The sequence below is a fragment of the Podarcis pityusensis genome (genome assembly GCF_964106645.2).
Source record: "Podarcis pityusensis genome assembly, chromosome: 7".
Taxonomy (NCBI): Eukaryota; Metazoa; Chordata; class Lepidosauria; order Squamata; family Lacertidae; genus Podarcis; species Podarcis pityusensis.
The window spans coordinates 48,579,406-48,599,697 of NC_138031.1; the positions used below are offsets into that span (position 1 = coordinate 48,579,406).

Below are 20,292 nucleotides of genomic sequence, written 5' to 3' on the forward strand. Positions count from 1 at the left end.
GCATCTCTCTCACATGCACACCACAGACCACCTGTCCCTTTCAAAACAGACCACATATACCTCCCTCCCACCGCCTTCTCTCCCCTCTCTTTCACACTCACACACATATATATCTTCCTTCCTCTGCCCACGTGCATCTCTGCCTCATCCAGACCACACTTACACACAGACCCCGTTCTCTCTGCCCAAGTGCATTCATCTCAGTTACACATACAGAGTGTACTTGAGCACTTCCTACACACTTTCATAGGTGAAGGAAGTGCATGTCATAAAAAATAATACTACAATTAATAATCCCACAATAATACTACAACCAGACTTAACACGGACACTGGCACCAGAGCCTGCAATAAACCCAGATGCCAACTTTGCTGCCACATACACCCGGACAACACCATTACTGGCCCCAACAACATCACACATACCATCTCGGGACTATTCAATTGCTCATCATCTAACATTGTGTATGGCATCAAATGCCAACAGTGTCCTTCAGCTCTCTATATTGGACAAACAGGCCAAACCTTACGCCAAAGAATAAATGGACATAAATCTGACATCAAGAATCACAAAACAGAGAAACCAGTAGGAGAACACTTCAATCTCCCAGGACATTCTATACAAGATCTCAAAGTAGCTGTTTTACTACAAAGGAATTTCAGAAATAGACTGGAAAGAGAAGCTGCTGAATTGCAACTCATTACCAAACTTAAAACCATGGAGAGACCTGGTTTGAACAAAGACATTGGATTCTTATCCCATTATACATGACTAAGCCATTTCTCACCTTCTCACCCCTTGCCTTTTCCTGTAAGACCTATTACAGTCGTTAAGAGTCGTCAGCAGGCTCATCTCAGCTATCTGCCAATCTCCCATTCCCACCACCCTTCTGAGTAATACCCCTCCCCACCTTCTCACTATATAGAAGGATCTGGCAACTTCTGTTTCAGTGTATCTGAAGAAGTGTGCTTGCACACGAAAGCTCATACCAAGAACTAACTTAGTTGGTCTTAAAGGTGCTACTGGAAGGATTTTTTTTTATAAAAAATAATAATAATCAGCTGCCACCACCACCCAGGTGCCCATTAGGTGCTGATATCTATAATAACGCATCCCTTAAAAATTAAATCATAGAACAAAGATAAAACTCGACACAAACTTCATATTGCATCTTTGTATTAATAATTCCTATGCTTTCTTGTCCTCAGCCCACATTCGAGGCCATACCAGTGTCACCTGTTGCAACCAATGGCATCCAACTTCCTGCACAGAAACCAGGTTGGGAAAAGGTTAACTGTAAGTACACACTAAACAAACATGGGGATTCTTGGTCCATGGTAGCATTGCCTTATTTTATAGGCTATTATCTATTCATAATTATCTCTGAGCAAGCCCTACCGAACTCACTGGGACTTCTGGTTTGAAACCCACTGCCAGTGTACTAAATGAGCAAAATATTTGTGCTTTTATTAGGTACTGCCATTGGAAAAGTGCTTACGGACTAATCCCAGTTAATATAGGTTGTGTTCGTAAATGACAAAGGCCACAATCCGGCTAAAATGAAGCACTTTTAAGTTCCATTATTTCAGTGTTGGGGAGAAAAGCACATGCAGCTTTCTGATAACAGCACAGCTTCCGTCTTTTCTCCACTCCTTTTCCTCATCTCTTCCTCTCTAGGTCAGGGGTAGCCAGTGTGATGCCCTTCATATGTTCTGCTCTATAATTCCCATTGCATATGGCTGTGGCTGGTTGAAATTGTAGTTCAGCAACAACTGGAGAAAACTACTTTGGCTACCGCTGCTCTAGCCAAGCCATTTCAGGTCCCTGGATGCTGCACTGCTAATGCTGTTAACACCAAGCCAAGAAATGGGGTTATCTTGCTCCATCGCTCAGTGGTAGCAATAGCAGGAGCAGCATTCTTCTGGGTACTCTGCCGGTAATGCACAAAGAATTATCTAGGTTACACCTAATGGAGCTGGTGTGCTGAATGCTCTAGCCCATGCTTCGCAGGAGGGATGCACAGAATTGCATTTCTTGGAATTCCCTTACCCAAGTGTTGCTTTCATCGCTAATGCCATAGCAATAAGCCATTAAGTGCCTCACCATTTCTTCATTGTCAGATGCTGTGTCTGTATCAGAAACTCAGTAAAGAATGGAAAGGAGATTTCAGTTACAAATATATGCAAGGCTTATGTGAATCTGCAAATGGCCTCCATCTATAGTTAGCCTTCACTGTAGGCAAACACTGATGGTTTAAAACAAGAGTGAGGAAGCTGTGGCTGTCCCAGATGTTGCTGGACTACAACACCCTCATCTCTAACCAATGGCTATGCTGGCTGGGACTGATGGGAGTTGGAGTCCAGCAACAATGGAGAGCTAACTGTTTCCCACCCCAGTTTAAAGATCTTCTGACTGGAATGATTGCTGCTTTCTCAGTGGCTAGCAGTTTTCTTTCTCTGTTACTCCTCCACAGAGAACACAGTATTCGTTAAAAATATCTCTTAATTTTAGCTGGTAGCTGCCTAGAATGTGAATTTGAGAAAGACAGTCAGTTGGTGAAAGAAGAGCTGTCTTTTGACGTCTCCTTCTCCGAATCAATTGTGGTTATTCCAAAGCACAGAGAATGGCACAAAAACCAAAGATTAAGAAAGGATGAATCTTCCTTGCCTGTAAGTTGAAGCTCTTCCTATTTTGACATTATTTAATCCTTCAGTTGGTTTCTGCTTTCTACCACAATGGCTATCTTAAAAAAAGATTACAGTACCTTGTGTGTCTTTTTGTTGGGGTTGTGGGAGGGAGCAGACCTTGTTTTAAATGTTATGGTTGTGACAGTTTTATCTGTGGTATTTATCTTGTTAAGTTGCTTTGAGACTTCTTATTTTGTATAAAGTGACTTACAACTATAAACAACAACAACGATGATGATGATGATGATGATGATGATGATGATGATAATAATAATAATAATAATAATGTTTGTTGGGTAGCCGCTGGAATACTGGGGATGGTTACTAGGTGAGTAACAAGTTGCATAGATGAAGCTACCAAAATTGCCCACCTTGGGACTTGCCTTGTTTTGGACGACTCACAATATTTTCATGTTGGAACAAAAGAAGCATTGCCCCTGACAGAAGTATGCCTCAGTAGCAAATTACAAAAGACAAGAGATAATCTGTTCATTTACTTCTTCCTTGAGTCCACTTCATCACCTCCTTTTCTTTTTGTTAAAAAGAAATGCCTAATAAAGTCAAAGCATTGTTCATGGATCAATTTTAACATCAGTAAAGCTGGATCAAAATCAAAGTATGTCCTGAAGAATGGGTGCTGCCTCAAGAATTCATCCATTCATTCCATTTCTCTACCACTTTATATTATTGCGGGGGGAGGGGACTCAATGCGGTTTACAACCTACATTAAAACATCAAATAAAACATTACAGAAGAAAATCAAATATTAAAAAAATGCATTCAAAGCAACATAATTGACAGGAAACTATTATCTTAAAATATTTCAAAATGAGACATTACAAAGGAAGGTCAAGTATATAATACACATTTAATGACAAAGTGGCAAAATTGTGAGGGAAATCCCATAATATAAAAAACATGAACAAATAGCTTTTTTCCCCTTACTGTTAAACAAAATTTTAAAAGGATGAATGCCATAATTAATTGCCCTGCCAAGCTGTGTAGCTGGACCCCTATAGCTGTCTCCTAATATTTTCAAAACAGAGTTTCATTTATGTAAATAATGCATGAATTCAGTTCTCAGTGGGTTTCTTTGCCCTTCAACATTAAAGTAATTTATTGTAATTGAATAATGCAGGCAAGATGGCCTGTGTTCAGACATTCTTGTATCTTAGTCCTGTACCAAAGCCATTAGACTGCCACCCCTCAGCTTTCCCTGGGGATGCTGCGTAAACCTGCATTTGTATTCATACCAAATTACTTCAGAGGTTCTCATAAGATGGGGAAAGGCAGAAACTGCCCTTCCACACATGTAGCCTATTATCTGTAGACTTTTGTAACTGGTTGGATGTCCTCTTATCAATCTGTGGAAGTAAAATATCAGATGATTTCTAAAACCACAAACCATACATATGAATGTAGGGTCCAAAGAAGTATGGAGCTTTCCGTAAGCTCTCTGCTTGAACACTTTGCAATACTACAGGGTGTGCTTCTGCCCTTGCCTATAAAGTTAATGTAGAATCCATTCTGCCACCCTCTGCCAACCTGGTACCCTCCAGAAGTTTTTTTACTACAATTCCTGGCAACTAATTTGTGCCAAAACACCTGGAAGCCCCAAGCTGCCAAGCTGTCATGATAAAACTGTAACAGTATTTCCCCCCGATGCTGTATGTGAATGCATGTTGTCTTTATAAAGTGGGAGATATTTAGCCCAATATTTGGAAGGAAAGCCCACTATGTTTAATGGGGTTTACACCAAAACATGTTTCATAGGATTACAGCTTTGATGGCATAATTACATTCTTAAGTCATAACTTAAGATTTCAGTAGTAGCACAAACATATTTTAAGATGAGATTTTGCTCTCTCACACAAAAAAAAGATTAATATTTTTTCCAACTTTTAATTAAAGCAATTCTTTAACATATATTATAGAACTTTACGATTAGGAAAAGCCGTTTTGGACTGACGGAAGTTGGAGATTTGTCTCTTGATGACATGAAGAAAATTCGCTATCTCTCTCTGATTGAGCTAACAGCCTTCTATGATGCTTTAGGAATAGAGCTGAAGAGGAACCGAACAGAAAGAGTCAAAGGACGAGGTAACTGCATGAAAAAACCGTGGCTAATAAATAAAAAATAAAAGCAAAGGCTTCTGAGAATTTTATTACTCAGTAAGGCTTTTTTTAAAAAAAATGTCTTTTTATTTTACATTTTAAATTTTTTTATTAAATTACACAATACAAATATGCAGTAAGAAAAATAAAGAGATTGCAAGCTATTATCTCTATATACACTAAAATACAATATCATAGGCGAGTCTACATTTTTATTGCTTTTTTAAATTGCCAATTCATTAAAGAAAAAGGAAGTAAAACCTGAAAGGAAAAAGGGGAAAAAATAACCATAAGGACACACACACACCCCCCATCTCACATTAACAATGCATTTAAAAACCAATACATCCATCTTAGGTTACACATTTTGATCAAAAAAAATGTATCCAAGTGAAGTTGGGTTTATAGAAAGTATACTCAGAAGTGTGTTAAGGGCATCAAACCATTGCATAATAGATGGCAAGTATTCTTCCAAGTTTTAAGTACAAGTCTCTTAGCGACTATTAGACCATAGCAGCCATAAGATCTATTCTGGTCCTGCTGTTAATCCCGATACAATAAGAATATAATTTAAAAGTACGTTACCATCCACAAATTTCAAGGATTTTGCCAATACAAAACTGATAATTAGAGGAAAGATATATCTCATGGATGCATTCTTTTCATCTTGGTGTCTATATATACATTTATATTTACTATCCCTTGTTTTGGCACTTTTAAGTGTATATTTTTAGAACCTACTTGATTTTAAATATTGTGTTGTACAGGTGTTTTTTTAAGGAGGGATAATTAATAGTAGTAGTAGCAACAAGGTATTATATAAATCTGTTACCTAAATGTTTCTGATGGTGACTAACAGTATATAAATGCTAATTGATGTATTTATTGACTCAGGGTTTATAAAACAAAAGACCAAACAGGAAAGGAGGAGGAGGAGTATTATTATATGTAAATGATAAATACACATGTGAAGAGATCCATGACCTGGAGCTCCATGACCTGGATTTAGAGTATATAAATCACAATTATAGGGGAGGGAAACAACAGTGGCCTTACTGTCAGTGTCTGCTATAGACCGCCAAGATTATAGACTGAAGACTTGGATTATGCCTTCCTACAGCAGATTACCAAACATTTAAAAAGGAGAAATATAGTAGTCATGGGAGACTTCAACTACCCCAATATCTGTTGGAACTCAAAGTCTGCCAAGAATATAAGGCCCAACAAATTCCCCAATTGCCCTGCTGACAATTTCATTTCCCAAAAGATGGAAGAAGCAACAAAGGAATCATCTATCTTGGACCTGGTCCTTAGCAACAGGGAGGAACTGATCGAGGAAGTGGAAGTATTGGGAACCTTGGGTGGAAGTGATAATGTCCTCTTGCACAGGCAAGGGAAAGCTGACTGTAGTTGGACATGCTCTCTGAACTTTAAGAAGGCTGATTTCTGAAGGCTGAAGGAACTACTGGGTGAGATCCCATGGTCAGAAATACTCCATGAAAAGGGAGTCCAAGGTGGATGGGAGTTTCTTAAATGTGAAATATTAGAGGTACAATTGCAGACAATTCCAACAAGAAAGAAAAGTGAGGGCATGTAAAGCAGATGCAGCTTACAGATGGGGTGAGAAGGGTATGTATAAGAAACTGAAGAAAGGGGAAATCCTGAAGAAATAGTGTACACAAGTAGCCAACAGTTGCAGGGGAAAAGTCAGGCAGGCCCAAGCTCAGAATCAGCTCAGGCTTGTAAGAGAGGTTAGAAAAAATAACAATAAAGGTTTCTTTGGCTATGTTTGAAGCAAAAGGAAGAATAAACTAGTAGCAGGTCCTCTGCACGGAGAAGAAGGAGAAATGCTATTGGCTGACAGAAAGAAGTTGGAACTTCTCAACATCTACTTTGCCTCTGTCTTCACCTAAAACAAAAGCAGTGCGCAACCTGGTGATAACAGAATAAATGATGCAAGGAGGGAACTACAGCTGAAGATACAAAAAGAGGTGGAAAGGGAACACCTAGCTACATTAAATGAATTCAGATCTCCAGGACCTGGTGAGGTGCACCCAAAGGTGCTAAAGAAGCTTACGGGTGTAATCTCAGAGCCTCTGTCTATAATCTTTGTGAATTCTTGGAGAACAGGTCCCTGCAGTCTGGAGGTGGGCAAATGTTGTCCCCATCTTCAAAAAAGGGAAATAACAGGATCCAGGTAACTCCAGACTGGTGAGCTTGGCGTTGATACCAGGAAAGATCATCACAAAGTCAGTCTGTGAGCAGTTAGCAAAAGACCCAGCATGGGTTTCTTAAAAACAAATCATGCCAAACGAATCTCATTTCTTTCTTTTTTGATGGATCTAGGGAATGCTGTGGATGTAGTGTAGCTTGAATTCAGTAAGGCTTTTGACAAAGTCCCCCATGATATTAGAGCAGAGAAGCTGGATGTGGGCTGGATGAAGTAACTCTTAGGTTTGTTGACTTATAGAACTTAAATTGATAGCGCTTCACAGGACTTTACTGTATAATTTCCCCCTATTTATTGTTCAGATTTTTTTCTTTTCTTTGGTTGTTCCTTTAACTGATATGCGAGTAATTTACGCCATTTGTCAGCAACATGTTATTAATCAAGAGTCTCTCATTTTAAATTCTCTTTCTAAAGAAAATGGCCTTTTTGGTGTTCCACTAGCAGTCCTGCTGGAAAATGATCAGAAGAAGATTCCTGGAATAAAAGTTCCTCTCATCTTTCAGAAAGTGAGTGGAGCAAACTGACTTCAGTTCCTCCCTCCTTGTGTAAATGTATCTTTCACTTTAGATGCATTTGAGCTTGAATCTTTATTGTGAGGTTTGAGAAAAATAAGTGGGGTGACTTCTCATATAATTAATCCAATTCAATGTGCTGGTGATGACCTTTAAAGTCATATTAAAATATATGGGACCAGGTGAACTGAGGATTACTTTTACTTGTACCAAACTGCCCATATCTCAAGATCTACCTCTCAGGCCCTTTGGATTTCCAGCGCCGTGGAAGCGAGTCCCTTTAGCGCAGCATGCAAGCGGGCACCTCAGATTGGGGATTGCTCATGGGCCAGTCAAATGATCTCCATGGGCCTCTTCCAGCTCATGGGCCTTAGGTTGGTGATCCCTGGTTTAGGGTTTTATGGCATTTGTTGACATTTATTACATTTTTGGTCCTCAAGATGCCATGAGATACTTTGTTCTTTAATTTCACCTAAAAACTAGGATCTTCTTGTATAAAAAGCTGTACAGTGACTGGAGTATCTAACTACTTATATAAAAATAGTGGAAGCTATCTAGCCAATGAAAGAAAAATTACTAACTCTACACTAGCTTTGCAGCCTTACCATTTCATGTTTTCAGAGACTTGAGTGTTCAACAAATTGTGAATGTTTCATTTCTGCACCAACAAACAGTATCTTTTGTCTGTGGCACTTTAGCTGTTGCTCAAGCTTGAAGAGACGGGTCTGGAAACAGAAGGAATTCTTCGAGTGCCTGGATCTGCTTCAAGAGTTAAAGTACGTAGGTTTTTCTCACCTATTTTAAAAGACCAATGAAGCTTTCAAAGACAGAAAGTGGGCAAGCTGTATAAAAGCATTTGCTCGTGTAAAGCTGCATAAATCTATTTTGTATAACTAGTGCTTGCTTGAACTCAAGCCCACTGAAACTGATAGGTCAAGATTCAGCTAAACTGGACTGTGTGTGACCAAGATGGGGAAAAGAATGAAGACAAAATACTTAGGAGACAAGGTTTCATTGTTGAAGAGCAGCTATTGACACTGAAAATGCAAGCTGGCAACCGAGTGAGGTGGATGCCCCTCACCAAGGCCTCAGCTCCTGAGCAGCTGGTCATGGGATTTCAGATTTTTGAAGAAGGACCAGATGCATACTGCCCTGGCTGTTACATGGAGGAGGAGAACTCGGACCCGTTTCCACACATGACTTCTCATTCACTTCCTCTGCACCTTTGGCCTCTAACTGCTTGAGGCACAAATCTTGAAATATTTTACTAATTTTTTATAATCATCCCTGACCTTTAATTTCCCTACATCAGTATGAGATGTGCAGTAACCACCCTTTTGTAAATTCTTCTTTAAGCCATTCTAATATTCCACAATGAACTTAAGACCAGCATGTAAAATCTAATCCTGCTCAAAACAACCCTATCAAAACTCTTTATTTTCTTTTTTTTCTCAAGCTCCCTGCCAACCACCACACAAAGTCAGACTGTTGCTACACATTGTGTCTTTTGAGAATGATTAGCGAATACAGTTTTAAGTTGTCCTTTGGTCGTGGTGTTTTTTTAAAAACATAACTTACAGTTACTAGCAGGGTAACATGACTAGTTTTTTAAATTTATACATACATGGTTTTGAAGTGGTTACATGAGAGTCATCAGAATTCCATTCCAGGCCACATAACTTTCCAGATGCATTTCAGCCCATGCCAGCGACATAAATTTTTATGTTTTGGTTTGTTTGTAATCAGTTTCCTCCCTGCATTTTTTCTCCTTAAAAGGCACAATTAAAGCCCTTGTCTTTCTTTTGTTTTTAGCAATGTTGTCTGGTTTGTTTTGGAAGGACCCAGCCAGCTTATGTCACTCTGACTGCACACATTTTCTGTCTTTGTGGTGTGGGGAATAAAAATATTTGGGATTTGTTGCCCGAGTCCCAAGTTGGAGTTCCCTTGTGCCTAATATTTATTTATTGTTTTGGCACATAAAGGGTGTGTCCTGAGGGCTGTGTCTAATTTCCTCCATGTACCGACCACCCCTGAATTGGAACATCTGCCACCTACCAACAAAAGCATGAGTCTGCATTTTGACAGTTAACAGCTGAGAATTATGGCTTTGTTTTTTAAGCCATATAAGATGATTTTCAGAAGCTTAAATTTAATAAGAGAAAGATTTGTTTATTTTTATTCTAGTGTTTGCTTTGATTCAGGATGTTACATTCTTGCCAAACAGGATATGGCAAAATTAAAAAGGCAGAATTCTCTTTATTAGCAGTAATTTATAAATGCCATTTTTAACTTGTCCTGTAGAGCCTTCGCCAAGAAATTGAAGCAAAATTTGATGAAGATACATTTGACTGGGATCAGGTACGCAACAATGATGCAGCAGGTCTGCTGAAGATGTTTATACGAGACCTTCCAAGCCCACTCTTCACTGTGGAATATCTGCCTGCTTTCATCACTTTAGTGGAGAGTAAGTAGAATGGAATTAAAGTTGTTGAATTGTTGTTTTTAAAAGCAAGTCAGAGGGAGCAGGAAAAACTTCATACATTGTCTCTGCATCCTCCAGTCACTATAAGACCCTGAATACAGACCATTTGAAGACTTAAATCTGCCAGAACATGGCAATCCCAATATATATTTACAGAGAAGAGTTTATATGGTGAATTGAGACTAACAGAACAATAAATCTATGACCTAATGATAACTGAACACCATTAAACAATGTGACACACACACACACACAAATTGAAAGTGAATTATATTGTTTTACCTTGAGACTGATATGTACTATGTTCTACAGAAGACTGCTTTGAACTCCAGGGCAGGCTTTCTGAGATATCAAAGAGTTGATGGGAAGCCTGCAGTGAAAGATGTCCTGCTCGTGACCCAAAGGATAAAGTATGAAGGGAATTTGTCCCTGAATACAAGGCTTCCTTCTAAGAGACTTGCTCCTTTGATAGCCAGACCAGACATTTTCTGATTTAATTTATGTAGGATTATCAGCCTGATAGCGTGTGTAAAGAGGAGAGAGAATGTTTACTCTTGAGTAAATCCCACTGTTTTTGGGGGACTGGGTTCAAACAACTAACTTTTACTCAGAGTAGACATGCACAAATTAATGGACTTGAGTTAATCAGGGCTGTTAATATCAATGGGTAAAAGTTAGTTTAATACAACCTGCTGTGTGTAGGATTAAAGGGAGAGATTAAATGCAGAGCTAAGGAGATCACTCTGTCAGCTCAAGCATTTCTGTTTGCCTGGTGGAATGATTTCCCCTCTCCTCCCCCCTTGTGCGCTTCTGGGAGTTCCCCTTCCCACCCTCCTGGAAGGTGGGTGCAGAGGGAAGAAGAGGGAAAGCTCAGTTGTACTAGAAGATGACACTGCGCAGGCTTTTGCATCCAGCCCAAAGCCAGTATCTTAGGTATTACAGTATTTTTTTTAAAAAACCCCCAAATATAAATATAAAGTGTTGGCTTTCCCCCAGATGGTTCTTTAACAGACTCTCCCCCATCATTTTATTCTTAGAAATCTCCAAAGTCAAATTACAGCTGCAAGCTTTGCATTTGCTGATCATGTTGCTTCCCGATGCCAGCAGGGACGCAGCCAAGGTAGGCACGTTGCTCAATGAGGTTTGCCATCTGTATTTGTTTATTTTTAAACGAGCCAATTCTATATGTAGAACCTAGAAGCAAAAACTCCCCAAACTTGTCATTTTCCTTTCCTCAGCTCGGGAAAAGGCTTTCCTGTGGGGAAAGCGTAGAGGCTAGCTGAATTATTTCTGTAATTAATGGAACTCCTTCTTTCGCAAGCTTACAAAAATGCTTCACAGCAAGGATTCTCTGTTTCTATACCACAACCGCCCCCAGCACTCACGTGAAATGAGCCCACGAGTCACAAAATGGTGATGCAAGGGCAGAGTCAGTCACAGATTAGTGGCAAATGAAGACAGTTTGGCATAATCAGCTGACAGTTACTGACATAATTGTCTACTCATATCTAATTCACCATTGGAAATTACTAAATTATTTGCCACAGCATTTTCCTTTGGCAAGGAGTTCCATAGATCCAGTTTTTCTCACGCTAAGCACAAACCTTTGCTCTGAAGGTATTGTGACTCTGCTTCCCAATTTACAAAGAATGTGCCATGCAGAGACTCTTAAGTGAAGAAGGCCTTTTATATATTTTTGCCCTTTCCACTGTTGCATACCTTTCGATGTGTTTTTAACTGTCCTGTAATTTCTCCTCCCCTTCTTTTTTCACACCCAGTTTTTAACTCTGCCTCACAACCCAAAATACTGTTTGTTATTATTAATAATAATAAATATCAACCTTTGATTTCACTTTCTAAATTCCTTCAACCCCTCTAGTCCTTTCCCCTCAAAGGAGAGAGACCTCCCTTCCCTCCTCTCCCCTGGAACTTCTTTGTCTCCTGGCCACCCTTTAGTCAGCATGCAAGGAGGTGCTGTCCTTGGTCCAATCAAAAGGCTATAGCATGACTGTGGTGGCAAGAGAGGAGGCACTGGGAGGCTGTGGCAGCACTCAGGCCCACCTGAAAGTGGCCCAGATCCCACCAGTATGTCCACTGTTTTGGAAACATATCTTTACACAATATGTTTAGTGGCAGTACATGCAGGTCGAATTGAATAACTTGTTAAATAACATCAATGGCACCTTGATTTGCTATTCATGAATGATTGTGCTAATTAATTTCAGGCATCCTTTGATGTTTATTTTGCAAGTGCCACAATTCAGTACTGAACTAAGCATAATTAAATCCATTGAAAAGTCATCCCTAGCTTATGTGTAACTCAGTAGAACATGAGACTCTTAATCTCAGTGTTGTGGGTTCAAGCCCCATGTTGGGCAAAAGATTCCTGCATTGCAAGGGGTTCGACTAGATGATCCTCACAGTGCCTTCCAACTTCTACGATTTACTTTGGCTAAACTGAATAAAATTAATAGCTATGCAGGTCAGGAAACACCCTAAAGGGTCTCTGTGATCCAGTAAATTGAGTCTGAGTAGCCTTCTCTCTACTAGGCCCTTTTACAGTTCTTGAAGAAGGTGGTTGCAAATGAAAGGAAAAACAAAATGACTTTATGGAATGTATCCATGATTGTTGCCCCAAACCTCTTCATCTACAAAGGCAAACGTGCAAACCAAGAAGAGATGCTAGCAGCAGCCACTACAGCACATGTCGTGAGACTTTTGATTAAATATCAGGAGATCCTGTGGATGGTAAGCAAAAGTTTTTATTCTGTCTTATTATTAAGGTTAAATAGAGTCATCACATCTTCTTCGTAGAGCTCCTGTGATTTTAACTAATGGGTGCCAGGCAGAATCCAACAGACACATATTTTCAAAACATGGAAATGCATTGATGGAGAATGCTTGTGGAGTTTATTCCTTGTTTTTCTGAAGGCACCCCTGTATCGGGTAGTTTTTCATATCTGACGGTTTATTATGTTTTTATATGTACTGGAAACTGCCCAAAGTTGCTGGGCTGTAAATAATATCATTAATCAATCAATCAATCAATTATGCAAGCAAACTCTGAAGAAGCTCTGCCAAATATGAGATAAAACTGAAGCTAGAGAATATGCTACCTTGATAATTCAAAGCAGTTAAGATTTTTTTTTTAATGGATAAAATTCTGTTACTTTAAAAATATGCCAGCTAGGGCTTAATTTAAAATAGTTCTTTTTGAAATAGTTCTATTAAGATACGAATGAATTTCCATACAGGTATAGCTTTCCCGCTTGCAGGCTTTCCAGATTACTCCTCTTGTTGTTGCACAGCAATATACTGGCTTTTCTGCATACTGGTCTCTGCTTACCAGATGAACATTACTTCTCCAGGTTTGATTTAAATGACCATGTTTCTTGACCAAGAAGATCCACTTTTGAGGATCATCAGTGATACCTCTCACACTTGTTTCTGAACATTCAGTCTAGCTCTTGCAGTCTTGGAGACCCTAGCAAATACATAGTCTCTATTTTTACAAATGCTAATTTCAGTTTCACAGAAGTCTCGTGACAAGGCGGCTAATTTTTCATACAAGCTGAACAAGTCCAGGCTGAAAACTAATGCAGATATGTTTAGTAATTTCACAGAAATAGAGACCGAAGTGCAAAATATAAAGCACACAGAGCATTTATAGGCAAACTATTTCTTTTAAAGTACCGTAATAAATCAGGGGAACAGCCTGTAGTAGAGGCACACATGAAAGATATATTTGTTAAAGCTTCTTTCTCTTAGGTTTTGCAAATCCTTGCTAAATACTAAGGTAGGAAGTCTGAGAAGCGGGAAGAATGATAACCCAGTAGTGACAAGCATTTTTCATCTATAAGTCCTTTGATTTGTGTTTATGCAAGGCCATGAAGGCTGGGCTTGATCCACCTTGTTACAAATGGGACTTTTGAAGCTTTGTAGTAAGTGCACTATTAGCATGTCAAACTATTGGTATGTTCAAGAACTTTGCAGTAGGAAAAAGGCTTAAAAGGGGATATTGCAGGAACTCATCACCTTTCTCTGTAGAGAATTAAGAAGCTGAATAAGAAGCTGTAGATTTACAGCCAGAACTGTTACTTCAATTTCAGGGATGAAAGCTATGATTGATGAGATAGTGCGGAAAATGCCACTTAAGATTCTGCATGCTTCTTTTCAGGAAGTTGAAATGAGACCTCTGTTTTCAAGATTGTACACTGGGATTTTCTACAGTAGGATTATGTTCCAGGAGTGTGTGTGTGCACTGGGGTGGAAAGGCTTTTAGGAAGTAATTTGTAATGCAGACTCAGTTTTATTTTCTCCCTTCTCTTTAGGTTCCAACATTTCTGATATCTCAGGTGAGAAAGATGAACGAAGCTGCCATAAACAATACAAAGAGACAGCTGATGTTTGACAAGGGTGTGCGAAGGCTATTGAGAAGAAAAACTATGGAACGGGAGAGGCCTGAAAGAACAGAGGTGGTATTAATATTTCTACTGTTTGTGGTGGTTAGTTAGTTGCATTTATTTCTTTTAAATAAAAACTACGCCAGAGGCAGTTCGCAACAATGGCATTAAAAGAATGTGATACAGGGAAGGCTGTTCTGGGGCTTTATAGGATGAAGCCAACACATTGAATTGCGCCAGTGGCAAGGCTTTTCAACCACTGAAGGACAGATGTATTATAATTCGGGCATGAACCCCAATCCTTCCATACAAGGGGCTCCAAGTGGAGTCTGAGACATCAGCTGGAGCCTAGGACATGCCTCGGTGTCTTCCTTCAGCGCTTTCCTTGCACAAGCCCTGCTCGGTGTTTTTGTTCTGTGTGGTTTTGCCCTTCTTAAGCATTGTTTTATTTTGCTTCTGTTGTTTCTTTTTTTATTGCTTTTAAAGTTTCTTTGAATTTTGTTTTTAACTTACATTAGCTGAATTGTTTTCTGTTGCTATCTACTTTTTTGGGGGGGTTCTCTAAAATGCAGGGTATAAAGTGTTAAAATATGAATGAGTTAAGTAATTAAGAGCCACCGACAGTCTACTCAAAAGACCCAGACATGCCTTAATTTATTTCCAGGCAGTGCAATTCTACCGGGCGGGTAGTGGCTGACACACCAAATCAAAGTTCTGCTTGGGCTTGGGCTCCGTAGGGCAAAAGGGGGTTCCCCGATTCCTTTTAGAGTCTTTTTCATTGGTCCCAGAGCTTTTCAGAAAATGAAGACTAGAAGCTATCCCATATTGTATTAGATGAATGGATGGTACTGCCTTTGAAAAGGATTCTTTGCCCAACCAATTTGTTGACTTTAGCAAGTTGTTTTTCTCCTCTGTTTCTACAGTCTGATATACCAGAAGGGGTGATAAGAGTTCATGCTCCATTGCATTCAAAAGTCTCTATGGCAATCCAGCTGAACAATCAAACAAAAGCCAAAGATATTCTGGCACGGTTTTACTGTGAAAACAGGTGAGTAAAAGCAAGAAGATGAGCAACAGCTCATGGGAAGATTTTGGAGGAGAACCATACTAATCTTTGCATTATTCCAACTTCAGTTTTATCTAACTGTATGAGGAGCAAGAGAAGCTTCCATTCATTCTTTACATTCTTCTGACTGGTTATACGTGCAAGTTTCACACATGCAAGAGCTGACAAGATTCAGGCTAATGTAAAGCTGCCAGGTGATTGCTTTGCAGGCACACAGTTTACAGCCCAATTTGTTTTCACCAGTCATCAAACAACTTCCAATAATTTGTTGCTTTGGGCACCAAGTGACGACAGCTGAGACCATTATGGGAGACAGGTGATGCAAGCCCATCAGGGCACTCCGTAGGTGGTTAAAATCCCATCAGATTAAACTTTACCACTACCAGCAGTTTGAGGATATGATTGTTAATGTTTTGTTTGTTTTCTTTTGTAGCCACGGATCATCAGAGAAGATGCAGATTCAAAGTTTACATGAAATTGGAGGAAATATAGGTTAGTGCTTAAATCGAAACAATAACAACCTTTTCTTCTAGATTGGTTTTTAGAGATGTGCCTAAAGTCAACTGTGATGAGCAGCAAGCAAGGCAGAGTCATCTAGCTTTGCCAGGCAAAATTGACCCATGAGCCACATACTACTGAAATAATGGAATCATGGGGTAGCATTAAAAGTCTCATTCTGCTGCCTCATGTATAGCTTACCATGAAAGTACTCCTGCCAGTACTCTAGCTGGAGTGGGTAATAAAAGCATCTGCCCAAGGCCCCAACCTGAGTAGGGACAAAAATGGGCTTAAAAAAAATCTAATTATTTCAATAATTATTAAAATAAAGTCAAATTTACATAATGTTGTAGTTTTTAAACATTAAGATATGTTTTGAATGTGAAAGATGAAAACAAATAGAACTTCTTGCTCACAGGCTTTGTTGAGGGACAGGTAGGAAGAGTGCAATTTTTCATTTTCTATGTGTCTGCAGGAACACCCTTAAGACCTTTACGTATGTCCATTTATTGCACAGAAAATGAATTTGTTCTTCCTTATGCCCCAATCCCCCTGTCTTCCCTGTTTAGAGAGTCCCCAGTTCAAACAGAAACTACAAGGCCAGCAGATAAATATTTGTGGTGTTTACTGCAGTTATGGGAGTTCCTGTACCCTGATGGTTTTACTGAATTTCGAGCATCATTCAAAGGCAAAAGGATATATTTCAGGAAATGTAGAATTCACACATTACAGCTATGGAGGATTTATGTTGGAACAGGGAGAAGGAAATCTGTGGCCTTCCAGTTGTTGCTGGACTGCAGCTCTTGTCATCCTTGACTATTAGCCTTCTGGTGGGGGCTGACGGCAGTTGTACTCCAAGCAGTATACAGGGTGCTACAGGTTCCCTGTCCCTGAATGAAAAAATTGACTTTATAAAAATCTACCACAGCTTATAAACAAAGCTAAAAACTTTTTTTTTAATCCTATGTTTCTTTCAGGACAACACTGTTTGGATCCAGATGCTTACATGCTGGATGTTTACCATGCAAATCCTCAAGCGGAATGGGTGATAAAACCAAAAATAAGTTGAAACTTGTAAAAAGACACCTTGGCAAATCACTTCTGAAAATGCCAAAAGGGTGGTTGAAAAGCTTCCACATGAAGAAGAGCCATCTTGCTAAGGATGAAACCAAAGTAGTTGCTACTCTGCATGATCTTCTGAACATATTTTATAATATTGTCCCTTCCAATGCATCATACAACCCAACCTTAGGGTTTGTTATAATAATTTATTTTGAAATGAGTACATTTTAATACTGGTTTTACTGGTGCCTGTTTCAACTGACATGAAGGAATATAGATAGAACTTTTTGTTTAACAGAATATAAAAACTGGATTTTTTCCCTATCTTGCCACCTGCCTTTTATATGGAAGAAATTCTGAGGCCTCCCAGGAGACAAAGGATGAACCACTAATAACAAGATAGTCAAAGGAAAAGAGGAAGTATCATTCAATATGGAAAAAGGCAGTGCCAAAATTCTGTGACAACTTATTCATGTTGAAAGGAAAGCTTTTATTGTCAAATGTTAATACCTGTGCCTCAGTTCTTATTACTACTGCCAATGAGAAGGGGGAAACTACTGTGTAAAGGCATTTTTTTTTACTGTTAATTTACTGTGCATGTATATAAACATATAGGTATTCAGCATTTTAATGGCATTTCTCTGACTTTACCAATGTTCAAATTAATGTGTAACAAATAATACAAGTTAATTTGTAACACATTCATTTCACATACTGTGCTATTGATTGAGCTACATGTGAACAACTTGGAAAGAACTAAATGATAGATGGAGGCCTTGATTGTTCATGAAATTTTCAAGTCTGCTTTAAAAAACCAGCCATACTGTTAAGCATTCTCAGCCTATGAGATGTGATGACTTATTTGACAGGTGCCCACTCCTCCTTTTATTTCTTTTGCTTTTTAATTTTGAACCAACAGTGTTTAAAACAATGGCTTCTCTTTCACGTTTATTGAAATATGGGAGAAGTGATCTTAGATTCTTTTAATCAGAGCCTTAATGAAGTGTGTTTTTAGTAAGAGGCATTTTAGACCATTGGTTTTCATCTGTTGGGTCAGGGCCCATTACTGCAGAAGTAGATGTTTCAGATTGCAGCTCTCATCAGCCACTGCCAGCATGATCAATAGCTTAAGGATAATAGAAGGTGTAAGTTCCACATTGGCTACCCCTTCACTATCAGGTCCCAGCCTGATCTAAGATGGGTCACAACTGCAGCACTATCACCATATAAATATATGGATAAAAAAGAGAAATGAGTCTCCAGACATATGTCGGTATTAAAGGTCCCAGGTCTGAAAACACTGAAGGCTATTTGTATAAACTTTGGGGAAATCCAGACAACACTGAGCACTTTTAACTAGAGAATTGAGTATGTGCTTAAATCTCTTGCATAACAAGAAAAAGAAAAGTGCCTAATGTTGGCTGAATTAGGCCTTTAATTAAGTTGAATTAAATAGATTTAGGGAGAAATCTGGATGTCCAATGAGAGGTATTAACTGACTGATGGTTGCAATAGGAGGCTAGTTCTGCGCAATGAATCTATATTTCCATTTTTATTCCTATCTGTAGAAAGATTTATGTGGGTTTTTTGGTAAACCTCATAAGATGCAAAGCAGAATCTCATTTAAATTCAGATACTTACTGCACAGTTAATTCAATGTGGTTTGGTTTTCTTTTAAAAAGCTGGGCTGTGGGCCATGGAAAGGAAGAAGTGTGGGTATTTTGAGCTATAACTAGCAAGTGCACTAACTCAATAGGCCTCGGCATAGTTTTTTTCCGGATGGCATTGAACAATGGGAATCCCACTGATTTCATTAAATGAAATCAATGTAGCATATATTGATGTAGTAACTTTTGGATATAGGGGGACAATTCAAAACATTTAGAGGGATATTAGGCAGAGATGGCACAAAGTTTACACTCCGTGGGCTGTATCCAATGCTGCACCAGCAGGACTCTCCTTATGTACTGATTTTGAAGGCATGCAGGAGTTGGAGGGGACAGGAGAGAAAGCTTTGTTGTGTGCCCAGGAGTGAGTGGAGAGCCTGTGATTGTACAAAACAGAATAAATTTCTTAAAAGGCTTCTCAGCCTTTTGGCTAAGATCAAGTGAAGTACTGGAACGTTCTATAACAATCAGTTGCTCATGTCTTAACAGTGCAAACTACCTCATTGTATTTTTATTTTTTTTAGACTAATACATGCTCACAGCACCTTTGCATTTAATCCGAAAGGACCCAAATACCCAGTCTGCCCTGATCAGCTGTTCATTGGGGTGGGCGGATTTCATCAGCCGCTTCCCCACTACATGTGATCAGTGCTAACTAAACTGCCCCTCTGGAGGTGTGCACACAGCTTGGGGGCAAAATGTGGGGACATTCAGCTTGTGGGTTCTACTTTCCCTTCACTACAAGCTTACTGAGTTCTTAATAATTTTTATTTGCATGTATGAACGTGTGCTAAATTGCCACAGGAGTGAAAGGCAAGGTTAAGAGAATGCATTTTCTGCTCTTGACTTTACCTTTCCAACCTGGTCTTTTTTGATGTTCATGTGTTATAAGCTTATCTGTGTGTTTTTAACAGCCGAAGCTCTCTTCCCTTCAGTGTCATGAAGTGCTATCTGGTTCACACAATGCTTGTCTTTTATCTAACTACCCAACGTTCAATCAGCTGGAACTATATCAGTGTTTATTTCCTGTGCCACTATTTACCTCTCTGCACATGACCAAGTATTTTCCACCAGTGCTTCTTTCCAATGCTTTCCATTTCAGTTTGTCAACTACTCATATCTGTATGGAAAGAGCCATCTTCCCATATTTTCCTTTTTACCCTATGGAAGATTTGAACCCAGTTTCTCAACTGAGCCATTCCACAACAGGATCAGGGTCAAGATGGGGCAGCACAACTGGAAAGGTGCTGTGCCAACCACACTTGCCTCTTCTAACCTACCCCACAGTGCATCAGAAACTACAAAAATTTCCTCAGTGGAAGACACTGGGATGGAAGTAAACAGATACTGGAGAGCTCTAGCTGTCAATTTGGTCAGCTCTTAAGCTGCAAAGGATACTCTCCCATTGTCAGTTAAAGGACCCCAGGAAAGGTGGGCAAATTATTCACGTAATCAAGCCAACTTTGTTCTTTTTATAAACACTAGCAGCCTTGTATACCTGGCCTTGCTTGGGAATTCTGAGGAACCAAAAAAAATCACTGCAGTTCTGACATCAAATAAGTGCAGTTTT

The 20,292-nt window shown here is 39.2% G+C and overlaps 2 protein-coding genes across 3 annotated transcripts in view; both read left to right on the top strand.

Annotated features, from left to right (window-relative positions):
* Positions 1-17,760, top strand: part of ARHGAP28 (Rho GTPase activating protein 28) — a 60,466-nt gene extending 42,706 nt beyond the window's left edge. For both annotated transcript variants that reach the window (XM_081013108.1, XM_081013109.1), the window contains exons 4-15: positions 1,209-1,296; positions 2,512-2,669; positions 4,622-4,787; positions 7,447-7,538; positions 8,243-8,320; positions 9,846-10,008; positions 11,064-11,146; positions 12,577-12,774; positions 14,358-14,501; positions 15,353-15,477; positions 15,929-15,987; positions 16,971-17,760. In XM_081013108.1, coding sequence (XP_080869234.1) covers positions 1,209-1,296; positions 2,512-2,669; positions 4,622-4,787; positions 7,447-7,538; positions 8,243-8,320; positions 9,846-10,008; positions 11,064-11,146; positions 12,577-12,774; positions 14,358-14,501; positions 15,353-15,477; positions 15,929-15,987; positions 16,971-17,062 — 1,446 coding nt within the window. In that variant the 3' untranslated portion in view covers positions 17,063-17,760. The remainder of the gene's footprint in view (positions 1-1,208; positions 1,297-2,511; positions 2,670-4,621; positions 4,788-7,446; positions 7,539-8,242; positions 8,321-9,845; positions 10,009-11,063; positions 11,147-12,576; positions 12,775-14,357; positions 14,502-15,352; positions 15,478-15,928; positions 15,988-16,970) is intronic.
* Positions 1-20,292, top strand: part of LOC308481103 (uncharacterized protein) — a 358,919-nt gene that overhangs the window by 125,798 nt on the left and 212,829 nt on the right. The gene's annotated exons all lie outside the window — the stretch shown is intronic.